The 24,331-nt window shown below is 38.0% G+C and overlaps 4 protein-coding genes across 4 annotated transcripts; 2 read left to right on the top strand and 2 right to left on the bottom strand.

The window, feature by feature from the left end:
• Nucleotides 1–2,667: 2,667 nt before the first annotated feature.
• PKNH_1413600 (ubiquitin-like protein) lies at nucleotides 2,668–3,131 on the top strand (the record flags this gene model as incomplete). Its single annotated transcript, XM_002261989.1, has 2 exons — nucleotides 2,668–2,806; nucleotides 3,040–3,131. The coding sequence occupies 2 exons, from the start codon at nucleotides 2,668–2,670 to the stop codon at nucleotides 3,129–3,131; spliced, it is 231 nt and encodes a 76-aa protein (XP_002262025.1).
• Nucleotides 3,132–4,751: 1,620 nt separating this feature from the next.
• On the bottom strand, nucleotides 4,752–8,521 carry PKNH_1413500 (eukaryotic translation initiation factor 4 gamma, putative; the record flags this gene model as incomplete). Its single annotated transcript, XM_002261988.2, has 3 exons — nucleotides 4,752–8,028; nucleotides 8,249–8,310; nucleotides 8,462–8,521. The coding sequence occupies 3 exons, from the start codon at nucleotides 8,519–8,521 to the stop codon at nucleotides 4,752–4,754; spliced, it is 3,399 nt and encodes a 1,132-aa protein (XP_002262024.2).
• A 5,168-nt stretch (nucleotides 8,522–13,689) lies between these two features.
• Nucleotides 13,690–21,060, top strand: PKNH_1413400 (conserved Plasmodium protein, unknown function; the record flags this gene model as incomplete). Its single annotated transcript, XM_002261987.1, has 2 exons — nucleotides 13,690–13,754; nucleotides 14,961–21,060. The coding sequence occupies 2 exons, from the start codon at nucleotides 13,690–13,692 to the stop codon at nucleotides 21,058–21,060; spliced, it is 6,165 nt and encodes a 2,054-aa protein (XP_002262023.1).
• Nucleotides 21,061–22,909: 1,849 nt separating this feature from the next.
• PKNH_1413300 (2-oxoisovalerate dehydrogenase subunit alpha, mitochondrial, putative) lies at nucleotides 22,910–24,205 on the bottom strand (the record flags this gene model as incomplete). Its single annotated transcript, XM_002261986.1, has 1 exon — nucleotides 22,910–24,205. The coding sequence occupies one exon, from the start codon at nucleotides 24,203–24,205 to the stop codon at nucleotides 22,910–22,912; it is 1,296 nt and encodes a 431-aa protein (XP_002262022.1).
• Between the last annotated feature and the right edge of the window lie 126 nt (nucleotides 24,206–24,331).

The following is a 24,331-nucleotide window of genomic DNA, read 5'->3' as shown; positions in this document are numbered from 1 at the left end:
GGCGTGCCCCCCTTGGGACTCCGTCGATAGAATAATTCTTGCGACGAATATCCAACCGTATTACACGTGTTCTTAAATTGACAAATGTAGATGCAAGCATAAACGTATTCACAAATTGTGAACGTGAAGATATGCCAAAAAAACTGAAAGTTCCTTTGAATATATATTTCTTTAAAAACAACTTTTTTTTTTTTTTTTTTTTTTTTTTTTTTTAATTAATTAATTTTTGGAAAACTAAAAATGACTGAGTGTGTTTTGTTTTTTCCACAATTTACAGAACCTTTCAAAAAGTTCAGGCAGAACAGATGCTCTTCATTTTCTGGCATTCTTCTTCCTTTTCACCAGAGTTAAATCTGCCACTCCGGGAATTTTCCTCATCTTTGGCAATTGCATGGTGCATACTTGCACGTCTTGTGCGTACGGCAGGTTAAGAAGGAGGGATACAGGTTATAAGAAAAAGGCTCAGAGTGCACAGAAATTATTACCAGTGAGGGATATAAAAAAATTCTACATCCAAGGAAGAACAAACAGTCTGGTAGAACATGCACGCGTGCAGGAGCAGTGAACAGGAAGTTTCCCTTTGACAAATTGTGAGATTTGTTCTGTTCAACAATTTTGTGACAAGTGCCATTTTTTGAAAATAATTCTACCGTAAAAAGAAATACCCATATGTATGCAAAGGTGTGTATTAATTCTATGCAGTTTATACTTCATTTTTTTTTTCTTTTCGAGGCTAAGCCCACGACACGTAAATCGACTGGTGCGAACGGAAAGGGTGAAAATCCAAGTGAGAGGAATTATTCTTCACATGTTTGCTTATTCTTAATTCTTAAGCAATTTGCTCATTCGTCTTTTTCTTCATTAATGACTTTTTTTTTTTTTTTTTTTTTTTTTCTTCCAATTAAAGGTGTAGCAATGAATGCGTTAAATTTTTTTCCATTCGATGTTACCCCATTTTGTTCTACTCACCTGTGTCAGAATTTACAGAGGCATCATGAGCATATGTGTGCCTTTTTTTAATAAGTAAAAATGAATGCATGACACAAAAATGTGTACAAATTATTTTTCCTTTCTTAACTGTAAAGGAGTAATCGTGCACGGAGGTTGCTCGCAGGAAGAACATGTTTTCGCGTATTATATCTGCACATTATGATTTGAGCGTTGCTTTATTTTTTTTTTTATTTTTTTTTATTTTCCCCTTTGGCCGTTCCTTCCGTTGTACCCCCTTTTTGGAAATACCCCATGGCACAAATGTATGTTCAGAAAAGAATGTCCTATTGTTCTATAAACATTTTTAAAAAATGTCATCGTGTGTTCATCTAATTCTTCATGACACGAAATGACAATTTTCCCCACGCACATGGACATATGTATGGCCCTCCCACGCCACGTCAAAACTGTTTTGAAAATTTTGCAATTTTGAACAATTGGAGTTACCTGAGAAAGCATTGCTTTCATGGGAAGTTCACCGACATTTTGATGGAAATAGGAAAATGTGATTTGAAGTAATTCTTGTACTAATGATACTCACAGGGCGGAAAATGCACAATGGGAAATTGAAATGGGTAGTTAAATTGAGTGAATTAAACATGGGGTTATTTTTAGTAATCATGCGGGGAAAGGAGTTCCAAGCAATTCTATAGCTGAGCACTTGAACATTCACATATGCTCTGCTCTGTGTGCACGGGGCAAATAGCACAAAATAAATCTTGCTCATAGGCTTCGCTACATTTCGCATCTTAAAGGTTATCACTCCGTGCCCTCCGTGCCTTATTTGTTCGCTCTGAACCTCCCCCCTTAAAAATGTAAAAAAATGTCCTACTATCCAGGTGTATATTAAAACAGGGGGGAAAAAGACTATGCCAAGAAAGACTTATGAACAAGTTGTCAAGAATTTCTCTTTCCCCACTGTGGAATAACTCCTCCTTCGTGGTGATATGACTCCCAAATTAATCGGGAACGAAATGCTTCTTACATGTTGAAGAAGCGGAAAGTAATCATGGTTAATTTTACACACCCTCCCAGTGAAGCGAGCGGAAAGTGTGTTAAGAACTTGGACTCAAATAGGGAATAAATTTCCCTTTTTCATGTGACAGTGGGGATACTGGCACACACAGAAAGTTATGGATTTCTGCTTGTAGCCTCAAAGAATATTATGTTGTGTAAATTATCCTTTTTTGAGTAAAAATTGTAGAAGGGGATAGAAGTAGGGAAAAAAAAAAAAAAAAAAAAAAATGGGAAAAAAGGAAAAAAAAAAAAAAAAAAAAAAGGTTCCCTTTACGCGCACTACACATACACATTCCAACTTCACATAAAAAGTGATATGATCCTTTCGCAACGAAGGGAAGAAAAATATCATTTAAGTCAATTTAAAAAAAAAAAAAAAAAAAAAATGAATAAATAAACAAATAGTCAAAGTATAAATGTTATGAGAAAAAAGGAAAACAAAATAAATACAAAACAGGAAACCAACCGCAATTCGTTTAAGATACAATTTCTCACATTTCTTCGCAACTTCTTCCTCCACTTTTATCAAACGGAAAAAGGATACGTTTAACTGATTTACACACGCTTGAATAACCCCAGGAGCACGCTCAAAAATTATGTGAAATGTAACATCCTCAAATTAAGGGGCAGAGCATTTCCACTTACACAAAAAGGAGAAAAATGCAAATATTAGTAAAAACCCTGACCGGGAAAAGACAGTCGTTTAATTTTGAACCATCCAGTTCTGTATTCCAAATAAAGATGGCAATTGAGGAAAAGGAAGGGATAGACGCAAAGCAAATTAGGCTTATCTACTCAGGTGTGCCCCCTTTGACAAAAGTGCACCACTTTTGTTGCATTTTTTCCACATTTTTGTTTCATGCCCAATGCGCCTTCGCTTTATATTGATCATTTGGGGGGAGCCCCATTCGCGTCTCTCCAAATTCGTCCACACAGCTGCAATAAAACAGTTATCAGTATGTATTTGGCATACCCCGTGTAACACTTCAAATCGGTAATTTTTTTTTTTTTTTTTTTTCTTTTTTTTTCAAGGGAAACAAATGCACGACGACATGAAGCTCAGCGACTACAGAGTGGTGCCCGGCTCAACCATTCACATGATTTTACAACTCAGAGGAGGATAATCTTGACAGAACAAAAGGAGACCTGAATTTGATTATCCAACATATTTGCAGTGAATATGTTTATTGCTTTTTCCGCGTCCAGGATTACGCGATTGCACATCGTGAATGATGTGTATGCGTCACTTTTTTTTTTTTTTTTTTTTTTCTTTGGCCTCATTTGTACCAAAATGTTTGCAAAAGTTTATCTACTCATTTGCTGTTGCCCACTTTGTTGCTTGGCTAATTCTCCTTTTTTTTTTTTTTTTCGTTCTACAAAGGGGCACCCTGTTTGACGATCACACGAAATTTGCTTTCCCGGTGTGCAGCCTTTATGCATATTTGTATATTAGCTCATTCAATCAAGTATGTTTTCCCCTCCAAATTTTGGCGAACCGTCATCCCCAAATCATGTCTGGTCCTCCGTCTCTTTCACACGTACCATGTGATGCTCAACATGTGTCAGTGAGCATGTGACGCACCATCGCGAACGCAAAGGCTGACCAGATAAGCATATTTTATTGATCCCCTCTCTTTCAACTTTTTTTCTGCGTTTATAAAAAGTATAAAAGAAATTTGAACCAAAAGTATAATCAAAACTTTTCATAGGGCCAGGAGTTGTCCTTCTATGAGTGTTTTTTCTCCTCCAGTGGGACTCCCCAATGAGCAGTATTTATTTCGCCTTAGCTCACATGTGTAGACATACCTCCACAATTTATACATCATAATTTGTACCTTTTAATATTATTTAAATACAATCTTAATGGTTATAGTAAAAGCATAAATGAATACAAAAGGGGGGGGTTGTATGATATTCTAAATTTGTACATATGTAGATAATTGGAGGAAAAAAAAAATAAAATAATAAAAATAAATGTGAAGGGAGGGATACTCTATAAAAAAAAAAAAAAAAAATGCATTTTTTACATTTAAAAAAAACAAAAACTTTATTTCCTTACAAATTTTCTTTTTTCCAAAAATTGTGTTTTTAAACAGAACAAGTTGGGCAGGCACGCCATTACATGGCGAGGACGCTGCGGCATGCGAAACGCGACAGGTGATACTGCAATTATACTATACAATAATTATATCTTAGCATAACTTGGTATTTTTTTTTTTTTCCCCTTTCCTCCCTCGTTATTTGAACTTGTGTGCGCGCATAGCGATTTGCACTTCTTCACATTTGCAAATGCATACCGCTCTACCGGGCTGGGTATACAATCACACGCTTGACAGAAACGCGCAGAATATAGCGACATTTACATCAAGATAACGTGCACACTAGGGGAGCTATATACATACTGAAGAAATTACAAGTAAGAAAATACTGAATTCCTGCATCACAACAAGGTGTTTACTTTATATGCGTTTTTGTTTGAGTTGCGCCTTACCCGTCATATGCAGAATATGTGTCCGTCTGCAGAGCGTGTTGAGTGTATCTTTATGCGAATACAAACACGTGGCCATAAATGTGTTTGTGCGCGTCCTGGTGAGGAACAAGCATACAAACACAAATGCGGTATAGAACTCCTGGTGGGTTATGGTGGGGTGCTGTTGTGAGGTTCTAGGAAAAGGTACGTTATTTGGGGTATGGGGTTGACAACCTTTTTTACCCCTCGTGGGTTGGAGAGTTCGTAACAAATTTCACTTCTTCTGGTTTGCCTTGCTAAGTCTCTCTTGTTCCTGCATATACTTGGAGTAGGATTCATTATTCCTGATATTATGCCTCTCCCCAACAATGACTATATTTCCTAGTTGAGCCAGATGAATGGACCCGCCCATCATTTCTTCCGTCTCGAGTTGGGATCTCAATTCATTCAAACCTTTGGCTGTATCTTTATGTGTCTTCTTTCTCCATTCGGATAATCTTAAATCAAAAACATCTTGAATTACAAATTTTATCCTTTTGGAATACATTTTTTTTCTTTGCAATTCTTTGAGTCGACCAAACCAGGTATCTAAAATGTTCTTATACTTCTCCATCTTATCGATAAAAAATCCAGTGGAATAAATTAGCTGAAGAAAAGCTTCAATGCAATATTCCTTTGGTTCTTCAAAGGCAATTAATAAATCATGTGCTATGCTAATTACAATGGATATGGATACAATTTGTCTTTGAAATAATTCCCCTATCAATTTTACAATTCCAAATAATCTTTTCTTTTGTTTCTGCTCCACAAAACTTAGCTCTTCTTCATTTTCGTCATTTTTTAATTTTTCCTTCATGGTCGATTCGAAGGTACTTGGTAAATTTTCATATTCCTCTTGTATTTTTTTTAAGAGTGCAATTTCGAACGACGATTTTTTTTTCATTTCAAAATTTGGTGATCTCCATTTCAAGGCTTGACAAACATCGGCGTACATTTCTGACCAATCATGTTCCAAAACAGCTTTGTTAATAACTTCATTTACAACGGTTTGAATTTCGTCTGTATTTGTACGCGAGTCCATAATTTGGCACATTCTTTCTGTAATAATTGGGAAGTTCTCCACCGTTAATTTGTTAAGAAGGCTTTTTACTTGTCTTTCCATATATTCCAGTGGGGACATATTTTCTTTTCTCTTAAACACATATATAGCTTTCGCAGGTTTTTCAGTCACTTCTTCTTTTTTTTCCTCATTTTGCTGTTGCTGTGGGTCATCATTTTTGTCAAGTTCATTTGTTTCGTTTGCACGATCATCTGCTACGTTTCCTTCGTTCATTTTGCTATCCGTTTCGCTACCGACATTTCCCTTCTTTACATTTTTCTTACTGCCTGATTGATCATTACTTCCATTTTCAGCATCCTTGGCGTTCTTTCCACCTTTGTCATTTTCTTTCTCCTTATTATTACCGGCTCCCTTCTTATTTTTATTTTTTTTATTTTTTTTCTTTTCCCCAAGGGATGTACTTGCCTCTGCCCCTGCGTGGAAGAACGGCTCATCATCCTTCTTCCCCTTGGCCTTTTTCTTGTTCTTGTTGTCATTTCCCTTTTTGGACATATTCAAATCAGCTAGCTGATTCAGAATAACATTTTTCTTCTTAATAATGGAATTGATGTCTATATACTTGTCTTCCCCTAGTTCTCCCCAGTCATCATTATCCTCTTCCTCATTGTTATTATTTCGGCTATCTGCACTGTTCATGTTAGGCTTATTAATGGTGCTTACGTCAGGTCTTGCTCCTCCTGGAACAAAGTTAGTATTACTCGCCGCATTGTTATTCGTCCAACTGGGTTTGCTACTTACGTCTGGTGCGTCTGGGCTCGTTATGACGGTGGTGCTGTTGAAAGTATTTGTTGTTTCCTTGTTAGCAAAATCTGATTGAGTGTTAAAATTTCCGTTTGTGTTCGCATCCCCCTTATTTTCAAAAGGGCAGCCTCCTTCATCTTGCACATTTGGTGCGTCATAGTTATTATCCTCCCTTACACACTCCCTTTTGGTAAAATTTGCTTCATCGCTGGGATCCATATTGTTCAAATGGTTCGCACTGGAGGTCTCCTGATTATTAATATTGGGGTTCCCGGAAGAGTGCGAGTAAGAATTATTTGTTGAGTCTACGTCGCTTCGGTTAACATCGGGCGTGCTGTTCTTTTCGGGATACCCATTACTTCCGCTGGTACCCATTTGAACCATATTTCTAGCGTTCACGTTAAACGCATAATTTAGTCTATTTCTGTTGGCATTTTCACTACTGTATATATTTCCCTTACTACTTTGGTTATTACAGCTCACGTAGACGGCGCTATGCGAGTGGACCCTGCTCACGCTTCCTCTATCATTACTACCACTGTTACCCCCTCTGTACGGTGCGTAGTACTTATTGCTTGCCCCCTGGCCCCCATAAGGCACATATTCATCCTTGCCCCGAATCGCGCTATTCACGGTGCTGTTACCTTCATACTTCTGTTTGTAGGATGTCGAGTTGTTTAGGCCACTGGATTGGTTGTTAAACCCAGCAGTGGTCGAATTGGCATTCTTACATTCCGCATTATTTTCTATCTGCGTATTATATTTGGTTTGTGTCGAATTATAATTCATGTTCTCATTAAATTCAGCGGAGTTATTTTTATTTCCTTCATCCATGTTCATATTTCTACTTGGTACGTCACTCTCACTTCCCTCATTCTTATAATTCCCACTGTACTGGTTGTTCTGATAGTTGATATTCTTCTTTTCATCTGGGCTACTATTAAAGTTAACCGTACCATCACCCCTTTGCATGCTCGACTTTGTAAACTGGTTATCCTTACATTCACTGACGCAAAAATCCTTATTATTCATATTGCTAAAATTGACGGTATGATTTCCCTCCCCATTTGTGAAATCATCTTTATTTGCATTATTCTGGTTGATTGGCACAGTTTCACTATTTATGTGGTCATCTGGACTGGCGATATTCATACCGTTCGCGCTGTTCATGGTACCGCTACCGACACTAACACTATTATTCGCGTTACTACTATTATTGCTAATGTTCCTGTTCACTTCTTTTGCGCTGATTACGGAGCTTCCATTTTTCATGGCGGATTCATTCCTATATATATTTTTATTATAACTATTCCTGCTATAATATCTGCCATTATCATACCTTACAGTATCCGAGCTGCTCATACTTTTACTATAATGATATTTGGATCTTTCCGGGCTGTTCATACTGGAATTCATTTCGTTACTGTAATAGTTATTGTTTCTATAGCTTCGTGAATTCCCGTATTCCTTTGTCCTCCAGTTTCCTTGTTGCACCACGTGGCTCCTATTATTCATAGAGGAAAAACCGCTACTTTCGATAGATTTATTTGCATTCCTAAACGTGTGACTTGACCCACTGCTCAGGTTATTAATATCGCTGCCCATACTTCGTGGATTGCTACTCTGCTTGCTGTTTGTCAATCCCTGCTGATTGTAGGATCTCGAGGCGCTGCTGTTTCCGGGGTTACTGCTATGCGTACCATAAGAGAGGTGGAAGAGGAGGGGGAAAAAAAAAAAAAAAAAAACATATCTCGTGAAGCGGCACACGCGTTATTAAAATAGTGCATGTATTAAAAGTGCGATATGACGAATTCGTACATTCTGTCACTACTCTGTTTACGTATATATATTATATACGCACATGTGGCGCACAATTTTTTTTTTTTTTTTTTTTTCGTCCTTCCTGTTACCTCCTCATGTCGTCATCGTTCCCCTTTTTGCTGTCTCCATGCGAAGATGCAATGTTCTGGGCCTAGGGGGGAGGGAGGGAAACGGATACACATGAGTAACGGCAAAGGTACGGACCAACACAAAGCAGTTTGATGGGTGGGCATAGAATGGGCCAACATGGATATGGACACATAAGTACGTTTTCACGCATGTACGTATTCTCTCTGGCCTACTTCGTTCAGGTTTTTTTTATTGCTCTGGACATTTTCCTGTTTTACATCCATGCAGCTCATTTTTGTTCTTTTCCTTTTTCCTCTCTCTGGTGTATGACGTTATCCGAAAGTGTTTGCAAGTTGTAGGCAAAGAGGTATACGTACATGTACAAATTCGTGCTGGTGTACATATGCTCGAATGTGCTTACATGTATTTGTTCATGCAAACACGTTCGCGAATATGTACACTTGCAAACGCGAATGGACGTAATATGTACGTATATTAATGTGCCTGTATAAATTTTCCTGTATAGATCTTCCTGTATAGATCTTCCTGTATAGATCTTCCTGTATAGATCTTCCTGTATAAATCTTCCTGTATAGATCTTCCTGTATAAATGAGCCTAACAAATATGCCTCTACAAATGTATGTCTGTGCGTACGTTCGAAAGTACAATCCCCGTGCCAAAAATACGTTAAAGCATAAAATAGCTAGGAGGAAAACACCAACGTGGGAGACACGTAAATGGAGAAAAAAATTAATTAAAAAAAAGGCATGTACATACTTATACTATACGTACGTACACTGCATGTAGGTATAGTGTACGTGTGTATACTGTACATATGCGCATTTGCATATTAATGGTGCGTATTTTGTTGCGAAATGATGGTACAACTGAGGGTCTGTATATGGTACATATATATACATGTACACTGGCGTATACGGCAGGCGCAAGAGTGATGGTATTTTACAGGTTTGCTGATTTATAACGCTCAAAAGTGGCGAACGCAATTTGTGTCACCCTGAAAAATTGTAAATAAAATTGCTTAATCACTGGCGTTGCGAAAAAAAATTATATTCAAACATGAGGGATGTGGGAACTGCACAAATGGAAAACCAATTTTCCTTCTATTTTCGCTTTCGGTTTATTTTTTTAAAAAATTCCTAGGGAAAAAAAAAAAAAATAAAACGAACCAAAGAACGAATGACGAACGAACGGACGAATGGATGAATGGGTGAATGAATAAATTAAAACGCACTAATGTGAAGATAAACATAGAGTACTACATATGCATTTATTGTATACGTATTTATATGCATATAATGCCCATACATGTATGTGGATTGCGAAGTGGCATCACATGAAAACAGCAATTGTAAGTGCAAACGTTATATGCGTTATTTGTACATGTATGTTACAATTTACCATGCAGAACACGCATGTTTTTTTTTATAGGAAAAATGAGGTGTACATGGGGTAACATAATGCGTTCACGCAGTTGGTTTTTGTTTTTCACAGTAACAATTACAAATGCTTGAACGCATAAACATGCAAACAGGTTACTCGCAGAGCAGCCCCTGATGGTGGGAAAAGGAATATACGCAAATGTACAGCATGTAAATGTAAGCACTATTTATATATATATATATTTACTATACATACGAAGCATGCGTAAATGAATATATATATGTATTGCATGTAATACATGTTATAAGCGCATAAACGCAATGATCACATATCCCCCGCGATATTATTTTATGCACGAGTGACATTTGCCGCCGAAACTGAAGATAAGAGGAAATTACATTTTTCCACTTTTTTTTTTTTTTTTTTCTTTTTCCGCGCAATGTTAGCACAAGAAGTGCCATAAAACCCGATGAATGGGGGAAAAGGGAACTCCTTCAAAAAAAAATGTGTTTGGTTAGTGGTGGGTGGGGGCAAATAAGTTCGCAATTTTTAATCCGTCACTATTTACAGTGCGTAATGCAGTGCTCTACGAAGCAAAAAATTCATATGCATTATTGCATATTATACATATATAAGTTCCTCGTGCTATATTATACTATACTACTTATTGCGCATATGAATATAACCTTCGACATAATAAATACTACGTATGTAACATTATGCATGTGGGTAATATACACCATCATTTATATACGCATTGCACGTATTCTATAAAATTAAAGCGCTTTTTGGCTTTTGCCCATTCCCCGATAGCAAACAGAGGATGTATATAGAGGTTAATGCAGTATTAAGCGTTTGCGTGGTAAGCAAATCAAAGGTTCGCATAAAAATTGACGCCTTTTCCCCCCGAAGAAGCCTTTTTTAAGTATTCCCCTTAAGTATAGAACGGGAAATATATCATTCCACGCATATTTTCGGAGCAACCTTTACAGAAGGAGCTTCTGCAAACGTGCATGCTATGGGGAAAGAGAAAGTGTATGTTTGTCGGATTTGCACAGTGTAGATACATAATATGGGGTATATACTGCATATTTAATGTTGCCAACATATAAACAATAACCATATGCGTAATGAATACATTAAGAATTTTCTTCACGGATTTTTGCTAAATCGCCTGTGGATCATGCGACTTTAAACGTGGTGAAGTGAAATATATTTTTTCCTGGTCAGAACAATTTTACTGCTCAAAGGTTTTTTTTTTTTTTTTTTTTTTTTTGTTTTTGTTTAACTTTTAACAATGTTGGGAAAAAAAATGAAACAGAAAAGGAAAAAGGGCAACGTGGAATTACATCCTCTAGGCAGTTAGCATATGCGCATTTGGAATGCATGGTATTTGCACAATTAATTGAAATTGGGGGGGCACCGCAAAACGGAAATATGTTGCGATATATTTACATGTACAGATTTTCGTACACCTGCATGCCAAGTTACCATTATTGCACGTCTTAGGGGTGTTAAAGAGAACGCACCATTCATTTCTTCATTTATGTGCAACTTTGACAATGTAACCTTAGAATGATTCATATGGGCTTATTAATAGGTAAACAATTGTCTTTTTTTTTTTTTTTTTTTTGAAAATTTGCACGTTCCTTTAGTAATTGTGTGGATTGCTATTCAGGCAGATAGGAGTTCAATGTGTGTTATGTGGTATTGCGTGGAATTTTTTTTTTTTCCCCCTCGGCACTTAAGGCATTTTGCCACATGTCGAATTAGCAATGCACCGAGGGGAGGGGCGTTACGAAACATTTCACTATTTCTGTGACTCAACGGTTTGTTTGAGTCAAAATTGTGTATATCTATAGGGAAGTGGAGGCCAATATTATAGTGAAAGTACAGACATGACTCTGTAGAAGTAATGGGCTAAACTTTGTACCTTGTCATCCCCCCCCCCCCCCCATCACTCTGCTTGTCGCGTTCATCACTTGGGGGGTTATTATTAACCAGTGTGATATATGTATGTACATATAACAATGTTCTACATATGAATTATGCCTAGCTTGGCACATCATCGCAGCCAGGGCCATCAGCGTGACGCCCATTTTTGATGCTTCACAACCATAATTCTGCAGAAACTTTGAAGGGGTGTATTGCAGATAATTATGTCGCCGTTGCGCATTTGCTTACTGTATGAAATTTACAACTTTGGCTATATCGTTAGGAGGGTGAGAAAAGCCGAAAGGAAAAAATGTATAACAGTGTAAACGTCGTTGTATGCTTTCCTGAGAGGTTTTTAAAATGCGCGGTAATGACTAATAAATGCATATCATGCAAAATTGTTCTGCTAAACATGCAACGAAGAATGGACAAGAGTCTTTCAGAAAGAAGGGGGTAACGTGTGTGCATCCTCCGAAAGTTTATTCAGCGCGCAAGTGTCGCGGTAACACATATATCGCATGTTTTTATTTGTATATTTTCCAAAATGATGGTTTAAAAAAAAAATTGCACATTTCTTGGAAATATCATAAAAGTATATTATTCCATTTAAAACAACAACAAAAAAAGTACACACACAGCGTTCACATGTGCTTCTGTGTACACTATTCGTTACGTAACATAAGGGGCATTACATAAAAGGAAAAGGTGATTAACACAGGTGATTTGGTTCGTGTGTCATTTATTTTGTTTCGTGATTTACCGTTCTGTTCACCATTTTATTTATTATTTTTTGCTGTTTAAAAGAATATATATCCGTTCATCGCACGAATGGGGCGGAAAAGGATTGGCATAAAATGTGGAAGTTCATACAAAAAGGCGTGAAATGTCCATTTTTCCATCTTTCAAAAAGTTGAAAAAATCGTTACACTAAGATGCGCATAAGTCTGCTTTTATGGATCAATAAAATCACGTAATGGAGTTAAAATAGTACAAACGGGTGATGGACGAAATAAAATGTTGATTTCAAAATTTTCAAACTTAGCCAAAATGGTGTTTGTATTGCCTGTACGGGCTATTCTACATATACATATATATATATATAAATATATATAAAACAACGGCTATTTATGCGCATTCATCACACATATTTTTGTACATGTGTACGAAGCAAATGTAAAGGTCTGCTGTTGACAAAAATAAAAATTCAAGCGTAGATTAAGGAAAGAAATTTAAAAGAGAGTTATGGTAAATACACAGAAATGTTGTTTTGCTGTGTCAATTTTTTCACCAAATGTGATTAGGCGGGGTGACCAAAATTAGTGTTTTTAGCGTCTGGCGGAACCGTTTACTTTTTAGCATGCGTGGGAAAAAATGTGCTAGTATAATTTTGCAGCATTTGGGAACGGTTTTGCAAAACTTGTATAATTTCCTCAGTTTTTTACACATTCTGCGATTACCCCTTTTTTGTGTGTTTCATTATAAATTCCCTTTGTTTTGTGCGTTTTGTATAATTTTCTGAATTTTGTTTACGTTGCTCACGTTGCTCACGTTGCTCACGTTGCTCACGTTTGCCCTTCTTGTGAAGCTTCTTCTCCATCTTTTCGCTCATGCCGCGCAAAAGATCATTGCGTCCAAAATATTTCTTCACTAATTTGTTTGGTCCAGACTGCGCGCCCCCCTCCCCTTTTTAGCAAGAATTAACTGAACTTACAACGTTTCAGCAGAGCAGTTAAAAACATAGCGAGGGGGAAGGTTATTTCTACGCAAAGTAGAAAAGGGAAGAGAAAGAAACGAGCAAAGAAACACAAACTGCAATTGTGTTTGATTTTTCCTGCCAAGAGTTATAGCCTCAAAATGGTGGGAAAATAGCATATGTCACGAGTTATCTATGTAAAAGTATGTATATATCTATTTCTACCTTATGGGAATTAAAAAAACTCCCTACGTTACTGCTAATCCAAGCTTTATTTTACTTTTGTCATTTATGCTTAAGAGAAGCACAAGGAGGAGTCAAACTGTTCCACAGATTGTCTTCCCCAAGCAACAATTTTGCGAGGACACATAAACGTACATGAACAGAGAACGCACAGACAAGGAAAAAAAAAAGAAAAAAAAACAATTATAATGAGCTACTCGCTGAACTTAGACACCTTCAAGAAGACTCAAGATGTTTCCGGCACAAGTGACATGTAAGAAAAAGAAAAAAAAAACAAAAACGATAAGTACAACTGCAACGTTTCAGTCTTATGTAGCACCACATGCGAGAGGGTGTCCATCCTGTAGGAGTACATGTTGTGCACATATAGTGTGTGTAGATTAAAGTACCCTTTATTATTGCACATCAATATGGTACTTAGATGTTGTTTCAAAATGGTCTTACATAAGTGTTGGAGGAAGGGTGATCAACTTGTTTCTTCTGTACATTATGCGATTGGACATCAAATTGGCATTTAACAGTTATTTAACTGCATTTAAGCACGCGCACAACTTTTGTGGTCTTGTCTCCATGAAGAGACAGGAACTTAGCGCCCGCAAATGTTTGATTAAAAGGGGAACTCTGTATAAGGTTCACACCTATCATAAGATGCGCAAATTCTTTACTGTGAAGGAAGCATTGCGAGAAAGAGAAAAAAATGAGTGTCACAGGGGAAGAAGGGGCAACTATTTTAATTGTGTCACAGAAACGTAATGAGCATACCCCCCCTTATAAAGCATTTCCAACGCATTGCTCAATACTAAATACCATTTGGTAGAGCTTCACACGAAGAAGGGACAAAACAAAGGAATAATAGAAAAAAAAATATATATTATTAAAATAGAGTAAAAAAAAAAAAAAAAAAAAAAAAAAGAATGAGAATGAGAATGAGAATGAGAATGAGAATGAAAAGTTGCTCTTTTTTGCGGGTCATAATACCCGTCCGAGACTGAACCTCACACTTTCCCTTTAATTATTTTCTTCTGTGTAAATTGTGCAGTCTGATTATTTCCTAAATGAGAAGCATGTCAGGGTCATCAGACAGTGTTTATTTTTTTATGCTTTTTTGCCTGTTAAGTTTACTGTGAGAGAGTATTTTTTTTATGACTTCTACTTTTGATTGATCTGCGAATTTGTCTACAAGTATGCCTGCCTCTTTTCGAATAGAGAAATGGCGAAGGCTCGCGCAAGAATTATTTTAATGACCCCTTTTCCACCCCTATTTTATGCATATGCGTGTGTGTACACACGTATGTTTACATTTCCGCAAGTAGATGCTCTCCCCCCATCAACATACACTTGTGCGTTCTGGCTGGTGAAGGATTCATGTTAAGAATTCGCCGTCTGTCCGTGCGAACAGGGGTGATCGCAATGAACCACACATACATCTGCGCACATACCTAAAAATGTTTTTTTTCAGAACAGAGAATGTGTACGAAAAGGAAATTAAGGAAATGAAGGAGATGAACGAGCTGGATAGCTCCAACGCTATTGCCCAGATGGAGGAAGATAGGGAGGAGGAGCAGGAAAGGGAGAAGGAGAAAGAAAAGGAAAAGGTGAAGAAACCCCCCTCCTACGATCAGAAGGAAACAAAAGCAACGAAGAAAAACAATTTTATGAACATTTTTAAAAAGAAAAAAAAATCGGAAGAAATTGAAGAAAACGTTTCGAAAATATATGACTCCAATTGTATACTTTCCAATCCGAATAACGTAGACGAAGAGAAGTACTACCTGTCCTTTAGTGAGCTAAACAGAGGCGACGACCTGTCCGATAAAATCGTGGAGGAACGTAGCCCAAGGGACACCAAACAAGTGGATAAATCGTTAACAGGAAAAACAAACAAAAAGGATAAAAAAGTAGACAAGAAAATGTCAAGAGAGAGTAAAAAAAAAATGAAGATAAAAAAAAAAAAAAAAAAAAATTCTTCCATGGGGGAGATTAAAAGTGAGAGCAAGGACGAACTTGCTCAAAAGCAAACGAGTGGAAAAAAATTCAATGAGGAGAATGAGGCAGAGGACAGAAATTATAATTTTGAACCACATGAAGATTTAAAAAAAGAAATCGAAAAAATAAAAATAGATATAGACAAAATTAAGAAGAAGGGTAATGTAAAAAGAATATATGATGATTTGAAATATATACTCCTTTTCCAAAATGAAATAATTGATATTCTGATAGAAGACATAAGGAAAAATAAATTAAGAACAAAATACGACATGCTAGAAGACAGTACTGTTAAGGATGATGTAAATAAAATTATTTTGAATCACATAACATTGGATCTTTTAAAATTTAAATACATCAACACAAAATTGAAGGAGCTAATTCTCTGTGTATATGACACGAAGAAATTTAACTCCTTGATAAGAAAAATAGTGTATAACAAATTGGATGAAATGAAAAAAATTGTTGATAAAAATGGAGAACTAACTTTTGCAAAAACTATGTTGAGCTTCCTGTATAAGCAACTTAAGTACTGTCTTGAGGAAGAAGTGCAATCCTACTATGAAGAAGTAAAAAATATGAACGACGATATACATAATCTAAAAAAAAATGTTGTTCAAATAATTTTTGAGGCAATAAATAATGTATGCTCATTGCCACATCCAAATGAGATATATCACACGAATGGTACGAATGCCAAATATGAAGCTGAACAGAGGAAGAAGCAAATCATGTGTCCAGAATATCAGAAGGACTTGAATAGCTTTTTCTCCCTATACGATTGTGTTCATGTCGAGGGAGGGAGCTATCATAAGGACGGAGTAAACCAAAATAAGTTTAAAAATTTCTGTGTTTTAACCAACGAGAGGAAGGATAACCATATGCCTCCACCTCAAATGATGAATAAAAATGTAACATTTGGTGATCATACCGGTGGGGTTCTGGACAGAGCACACCTGATAAATTCAGAACAGCTGCTAAATTATCCACCGTCTACCACCATTTTGAATCATTCCTATGTGGTTGCAGATGATCCTCGGAGGATGGGTTCCAATTTTAGAACCCACAAAATCGTTTCACACACCGCTCCCATAGATGTGCATTATGCAAGGAAGGAAACTCAGCAGCCTTGTACTTATGTGTCTAATTTGAAGGCAACAAACGGGGGTACTTACTCGGACGACTTGAACAGTTATTACGGCGAGGCTACTTCTGCAGCGGTCACCAATGGATATGACGCAAATGGACTTCGTTATATTTATGGCAAGAGTGATGGTCGCAGAATGCAAAGCAACAGTAATAATATAATGAGGGGCGTTGCTAAGGAATGTTCTCTATTCTGTAATGGACTAGATAAAATGAGAAGCTTTCGTAACTTTACGGAGCACACGAATGTTCACCCCATGATGAGGAACAACCCCTATGCGGAGTATCGAATTGGATGTAATGATCTTCATGGGGGAGATGTATTCGTTGTGGAGAAGATGAACAGTAGCCCGCGGATTATGCAACCCGTGGATTCGAACAATCATTCAGGTGGCTTCACAGTACGTTCCAGTGTGGATGTGCAGAATGGTGATCTGGTTGAAAGGGGGCGAATTGACCCCCTGCAAAATGTTTACTTGGGTAATGGACATGACATGAAAAATTATGTATGCACCCCTTCCACGGGGGTCACCTCCTCTACAACCGTACATATTGCAGACCCCATTGGTAGGGCGAAACATATGAGCAACCCAATGGAGTACACGGGGTTCGAAATAGTATCTAGCAAGGAAGACATAAAAAAGCTGGAAACCTTGCTAAACGATAAATGGGGGAGTTTTAAGCTCTTTGAGAAGTGGGTTAAGGATTGTTCAAAATGGCAGTGGATAGATTTGAAGCTTCAGAGGGAGTACATAGGGAGCAATGTCGATTTGGAGAAGCTTAAGGAGGAAAAAAAAAAATATTTGGAGAAATGTATAAACAAGAAAATAAAAGAATTGTGGTGCGGACGAATGAAAGGTCTAATGAATTTGAAGCTATGTGACATGGAAAAAAAAATTGCGAAAAATTTTACTTCAAATAATGTTATTAGTAAAAATATTTATGAGGTTATTTTGGATTTTGAGAGGAGCTCTATGTGCTACCAGGACTTGTACGCAAAGATACTAAATGCTCAGGGCGACAACAAAAAGATCAGTTCATTATTTAAAAAGTACAACGTATATGGAGAAAAGAATAGTGATGATGAAGAGGCGAACTTTACACACGGAGAGGGGAAAAAGAATTCCATTTCCAATACGGAGGGTACTAAATATGCCAATAAAAAAAAGGGATATGTTCAGTCCTTGATTTACAGCTTTAATAAGAAGACCCACAAGCAGAGTAATCCTAAAGACGGGTCTCATCTGAAGAAGGAAAATGAGGAGTTGAACCAGAAGAAGGGGGGCACAACTTCAGTGAAGGAATCGACTAATTTGAAGGAGCACATGGTCGTGGAAAATGGAGACAACGCGAAGAAGGGAGATGCAACTATGAAGATGAATACCCATACGAATGCCAATAACGACAAAGACAACATCGGGGAAGATGTCCGTAGTAGCCACCCCGATAGAGTAAACAACTCCTACATTTACAACGATTCTTATCTGCATACTGACTCTCGACTTAGGAGCGGTTCCCACACAGGATGCGAATCTCATAATGGAAAAAACCCCTCTGAGCGGAAGAGCGATTCCCACGGTAGCAGCAGTTCCAGCTCTGGTGTACGAATAGGACGGTCAAGCATAAATAAGAAGGAAAACAATGGCTCCTTCTTCGACAGCTTCTTTTTCTTCAAAAGTGAGCAGAACAAGAAGAGCTCCGGAAGCAAGTCGGGTAGCTCCGAATCAGCGGCCAAGTCCAAATCCAAGTCGAACAGTTCACAGAATGAAGATGGCTACCCCATGGAATATTCCAAAATTGTGGATTCAAGTAAATATAACAAAAAGAAAAAGAAAAAAAAAAACAAAAAGAGTAATATGAGTACTTTAAAAAAGATTTTTTATCTGAACAGGAAAAAAAAGAGCAAGGAGAAATCTTCCGACAGCGATGAATCTTCGTCCGACAACTCCGCAAAGGGAGAGAAAAAGGAGAAACGCGTAAAGGGTAAGGAAGACACCACCAGGGGGGATAAAAAAAATAATTCCAGAAAATCAACACGGGAAAATGGCACCGTAAAAAGGGGAAGCCTAGACCAAAGGGACAAGGCTTTGGAGAGGCAATCCTCCTCTGATGAGGAAGAGTACAAATATGATGGAGAATTCGAATACCAAATTTTAGAAAAGGAAGTGGGAGACCATCTACACTTGGAAGAGGAAAAGGAAAAAATCGTGTCCATTGAAGAACTACACAAGGACCAGAGTTCTGAACTTCCGGCGAAGTCGAATGCTAGCATGGGTGTGGGTGCTAGGAAAAGTCTCAACATAGTGAAGGATGGAGGAAAGGAAGAATCCAAGCAGGAAATGCAGGAGGCAAAGCAAGGCCATAGCCAACCAGAAAAACAACAAGGGAAAGAAGGAGGTAGGCATCAAGGAAAACACGAACCCACAAAAAATGGCAGACCTAAGGCAGCAGAACCTATATTGACGAGCCAAATAAACGAAGACATGGAAGAAAGCAAGCGTCGCGCATCCTACAACAAAGAGACTCAGATAAATAAGGTATATTCATTTGTGGAGGAGCACTCGATGAGTTTAGGAAGAAATTCCAAGGAAAATTCTAGCGTAGTAAATAAAAAGGCAAATTCTTTTGTGGATTATGGGTCAGGCTCATTGGGGGAGCACAAAAGGGAGTGCAGCCGTTACGGTGAAGGCAAGGAAAAAGAGAAGAATGTAGTAGACCAAATCGGAGCGGATGAAGAAACGGGGAGGGGAGAAAAATCACGGAATAATGATGCCCACCAAGGGGAACACCAAAATCGAAGCAAAAAAAATAACTCCATTACTCACTCAGACATTTCGTACTACTCACATGATGAGGATGAAGAGGAGGTAGACGAGGGGGGCAAAGAATACGACAACTTCTCGAGCATAGGTTCTATAAAAAAAGGAAATAAAAAAAATAAAATTAATAAATTCTTTAAGAATTTGGGAAAGTTTAGCTTCAAGCCATCAAAAAAGAAGTCCAAACAAATGTCCACGCGCATGGATGAAATGATTCTGAAGAGTGCACCCAGTGTTGCTTCCAACGAAAATAATGAAGAACATATGGATGATGATATACTAGAGAAGGATCACGAAGGGGTCGGTCCCAAAAGGATGAGTGGACATGGGAAAATGTTTATGTCGAAGAGCTTCATGCTAAGTAGTGACGTCAATAATAAAAAGGGGGGAGGTGTCACGAAACGGAAAATGAGCCATCAGGTGGATAAATTATATTCGTATATAAACAAACTCAAGGAGAAGAAAAAGAACTCCACCAAAATGGAGGTAAACTTGAATGATGAGAAAACAAACGGTGCAGTGGAGGAGAAGCAACCGCACAGAGAAGGTGAGAGAAAGCCAAGTGAGAAGGAAATTCTCCCCATGCGTATTATCAGTCGTATAGAAACTGCAAACAGTATGAGTATATCCAATGAAAACATCACGAAGGAGGTAAAAGAAAATGAGTCGGAAGGAAACGCTTTGACGAAGAGACCGTACAGCAGTGGTAATATAAACAAGGTGGATAATTATTTTGGTGAAAAATTTCTGGATAAGAGCAGTCCTAGGGGGCAGAAAAATTCGCCGCGCTTTGGATACAGCCAGTCTAATCAGGAAATCTCAGAAGGAAGCGGCAATTCCGTCGGGAGCGCTTCATCTGCGAAAAATGCATATGAGGATAGTGCAGGGAAAGGGGGTGTAGAAGCCACAGAGGAGAAGAAATACCAAAGTGGAAAATTTGACGAGGTGAGAAATGTTACGGGTGCGAAGAGGAAGGAAAGGAAAAAAAACAAGGGGGAGAAGCTAGACACGTGGAATACACGACGTGGAGTGAAAACGCCCAGCTTGTCGTTTTCCTCAGAGAACCTAAGCGATTACGTGAAGAGCAAGTACCAGGTTAAGGAGAACGAAGAAATCCATAGAGAGGAGATGAGCTCCGTAAGTGCTATGGACAGTAAGCTGGGTGACAGCATGTACAGTAGCTTATACCTCGAAGAACGGGACCAGAAGTTTAAGCAAAATATTTCGAAAAAGTTTTTAAACAAAAAGAAAAGCTCAAGAAGTTCAAAAGGTTCAAGAAGTGCAAGGTGTTTCAAAAAGGGAAGTCGAAACGGGGATGAAAATTCTTCAAATTCTTTGGACATTGTTAGATTATCCAGTTTTAAATCAAAGTCAGATGTGAAACTTTCGTGTAGTAACAGCAAGGGAACTTCTTTTTCGTTGTCCGATTCGAAGGAATCCCACATTTCGCGTGGGTACATGTCCGACAGCAAGAAGGAGAATAATTCGTACTACAATTATGTCCAGTCAATATTACCTTTTGGAATGATGGCTCATCGGGAGAATGCTAGCCACGATGAGAATTCAGAAGATGGAAGAAAGGAATATATATCGGAGAGGAATGGATAATATATGTTGGGGGGGAGGAACCGGAATAGTTTCCGCTCGATCCGTCTGACAAACGGAGAAACTGCTCCCCTGGCAGTTTCTCCTTCGGCTGGATCGCCTGGGAGGAGGAAAGTTGCCCAGGTGAGGGCATATACACATCGCAGCGAGTTACACGTTAATCTTCGCGTAAGCCTTTTTTGCCCTCACTAGCATTTTTCATTTTTTTGTAAATACTATGTTGATGTTTAACCGTACCGATTTAGTGCAAACTAATGGACAGTCTTCCTTTCACTGAGAGTTGTATGTTACCCTTCGTCGACGCTAAGTTGAGTGTGCTTACGGAGAGGCGTTATTGTTATTGTTATCCGTTTTTTTTTTTTTTTTTTTTTTTTTTTTTTTTTTTTTGTGTGTATATGTGTGTGTGCGTGTAATGGAATGATGAAAAGAAAAATAAAGAAAGGCTAATAAACGTTCATTCGTCCAGGAAAACGAATTGGCCACTTTTCCATTGTAACATTTTACGAAAGTCTACAAATTTGACGTTGTTTCCGAGGGATTCTCCCATCAGTGTTGCTGTATTGTTGTGCCTCAGTCACATTGCTATTTTGTTATATTGCACTAAGTTTTTCCCTTTTTTTTTTTTTTTTTTTTTTTTTTTACGTGTCCCCTTGTGAAGAAGCATCATTGGGGGGGAGGTGGCGCGGAAGCATAGCGGACAAAATGCTTCCTGCTTTGCGCGTTTGTTTCGTTCATTTTTTCCAACTTGAGTTTCATAATTTTGTAAATATATACAGAAAGAACGATCTGGGCATCCTCAGCGCTCTCCGGTTTGCTACTCGCGCATGTGTGCAAGGTGGAAATTATTTTATTTTTTTAACTTAATGGTGAGGGACTAAACATTCCGCTTTCTCTTATTTTTTTTTTTTTTCGTATAAAAATGGAAGGTGTATTGATCAATTTTTTTTTCAAAATGGGCAGAAAGAAAAGTTGTGATTGTTTTTGCTCATTAGAGGATTCATGCGCGCATGTGTTTTGCTCGAATCGAGTAGCCCCCTCCTGGTGTGGTACCTTCATGAAGGGAAAGCGACATTACAATGAAGCGGTGATAAAGAAAAGGGCAGTTTATTCCCTTTTTAAGATCCCTGTTGACCGTCAATTGGGTGCTCTCAAAGATTGGCATGACGATTTATATATATACAAATTTCCAATTTTTTTTTTTTTTCGAAACCGTCTTAAACATGTTTGCAGCTATGTGTGCATGCAAATTGGCTGCCTTATATTTTTCACTGCATTGTCCTTTATTGCCGTAGCGCAAAAGGCTTCATACATGTAAAATGTTCTAGCGGTGCCTAAGATTGCATGAACACACAGGTGCACATTCAAATGGGGAACCATCTTTTCGATGCCTGTAGCTGAATTGTTCACAACTGCAAGTGGAATTTGCTTCATTGCGTGCGCCTCTCATGGTACATTTTATACTGAATCGCATAATTTCTTTTTCAAAAAAAACTATTTGATTCAACCGCTTTACCGTTATTGCACATGAAGGGTAAATTGTTGAAAGCTGTTTGGTTGGAACACAGGAGTGTGTAAAAAATAGTTGTTTGGAGTGATTACGGGAGAACAAAAATGCTAGGTGAGCTTGCTCTGTTTGTTCTCCCTAAATTTTTAGGTCATGCGAGTAATTTTTGGCGGAACCATTTTGGAACTGGTTTAGACGATAGATGCAGACGCACTCACGAACTGTCTGGGTACACACCGTGTCCCCCAACCTCGTCCCTTTTAATCGCACGCAAAAAGCTGAAGAAAATGAGACACAAGCTATACAGCTACTGCTGCTCCGGCCGATGGCTCGACTTGAGTAGCTCAACTAGCTTTCAAACTTGGATGTGTCGTAGCAGTTTTTATGCTTCTTGAAAAACTCCTCAAAGTTTTCCCTTTGCTCCTTTAAATTCCAATCCTCCTCATGGTACACATTTTCAAAGAGGCCACCTACAATATTGTACCTTTTAATGCTTTCATGCTTCTTCAACTCTTTTAGAACTTTTTCTTTGACGGCTTTTCTGTGCAGTTTGTCATCCTCATCTGTGTACAGATTTTTATTTTTTAAGTAAAGGAATAGTCTGCTTATTGGATGGACCCCATCTTTTTTCCATGCATCATTTTCTTCCTTTGGTCTGTACAGGGTAGAATCATCGGAGGTACTATGATGACCATATCTGTAGGCCATAAATTCCATAAAGACAGGTTTAGATTGTTCTGTGCAAATTTCCCTCATTTTTTTGGCAGCTAAATAGGTAGCGAATAAATCATTTCCATCAACCCTAACGGATTCTATACCTAAAGCTAGGGCCCTAGGAGCCACACCATCACCTCTGTACTGATCTTTTATAGAAGTAGATATAGCATACAAATTATTTTTGCAAATAAACATGGTTTGGGATTCTCTTACAGCTGCAAAATTTAAAGCGGCATAAAAATCTCCTTCCGATGAAGAACCATCCCCACAAAATGTCGCAGCAACAGCCTTCTGATTTTTCAATTTCAACGCATAACCACAACCTGCGGCATGAGATAATTGAGATGCTAAAGGAGTTGTAATGGTGTGTATGTTTAAGTTCTTACTTGTGTAGCAAATACACATTTGTCTTCCTTTCCCTTCATCATATTTGTTCCCAAACAGTTGATTAATGATATCCGGGTAATCAAATCCCCTGGACAATAAAATGCCTGTTTCTCTATATTGACAGTATAGGTGGTCTTCTGGAGTTAGAACTTTTCCCAAACCAAACTGGATCCCCTCTTCTCCATCATTTACAATGTAAAAGGAAATTCTGCCTTGTCTTTGAATGCCATAAAATATTTCATCCCATATTGAGAATTCAACCATCTGTTTGTATAGGTTCACTATTTCTTCATCGCTAAAGGGGGCAGTATGGCCGTCTAATAAATTTCCTTCCGTATCTAGTATGCGGAAAATAGGAAGTCTGTTCACTTCATTTGTCGTTTTTAATTCGGTTGAGAATTCCGAGTGGATGAGCCCGTCTGTGTATATTTTATATGCGGATAAATTTCTCTTCTGACTTAGGGTGCAAATGCTCCTCTTGGAGCAGAAACGGGGGAAGGAGCTTTTCCTGAAGAGGTATCTTTGAACCAAGTTCTTCATTTTGGCTAGCCGTCGCACGATACGTGTGTATATCTATTCAAGTGTGTCCCCTGCAGTTTTGGCTTGCTATCACAGTTCCCACGTGTAGTTTTTTCACCTTCCCGTTTGCCCGTTCCAAGTTGTGTT

The sequence above is a fragment of the Plasmodium knowlesi genome (genome assembly GCF_000006355.2).
Source record: "Plasmodium knowlesi strain H genome assembly, chromosome: 14".
Classification (NCBI taxonomy): domain Eukaryota; phylum Apicomplexa; class Aconoidasida; order Haemosporida; family Plasmodiidae; genus Plasmodium; species Plasmodium knowlesi.
This window is presented reverse-complemented; position numbering and strand designations above follow the sequence as displayed.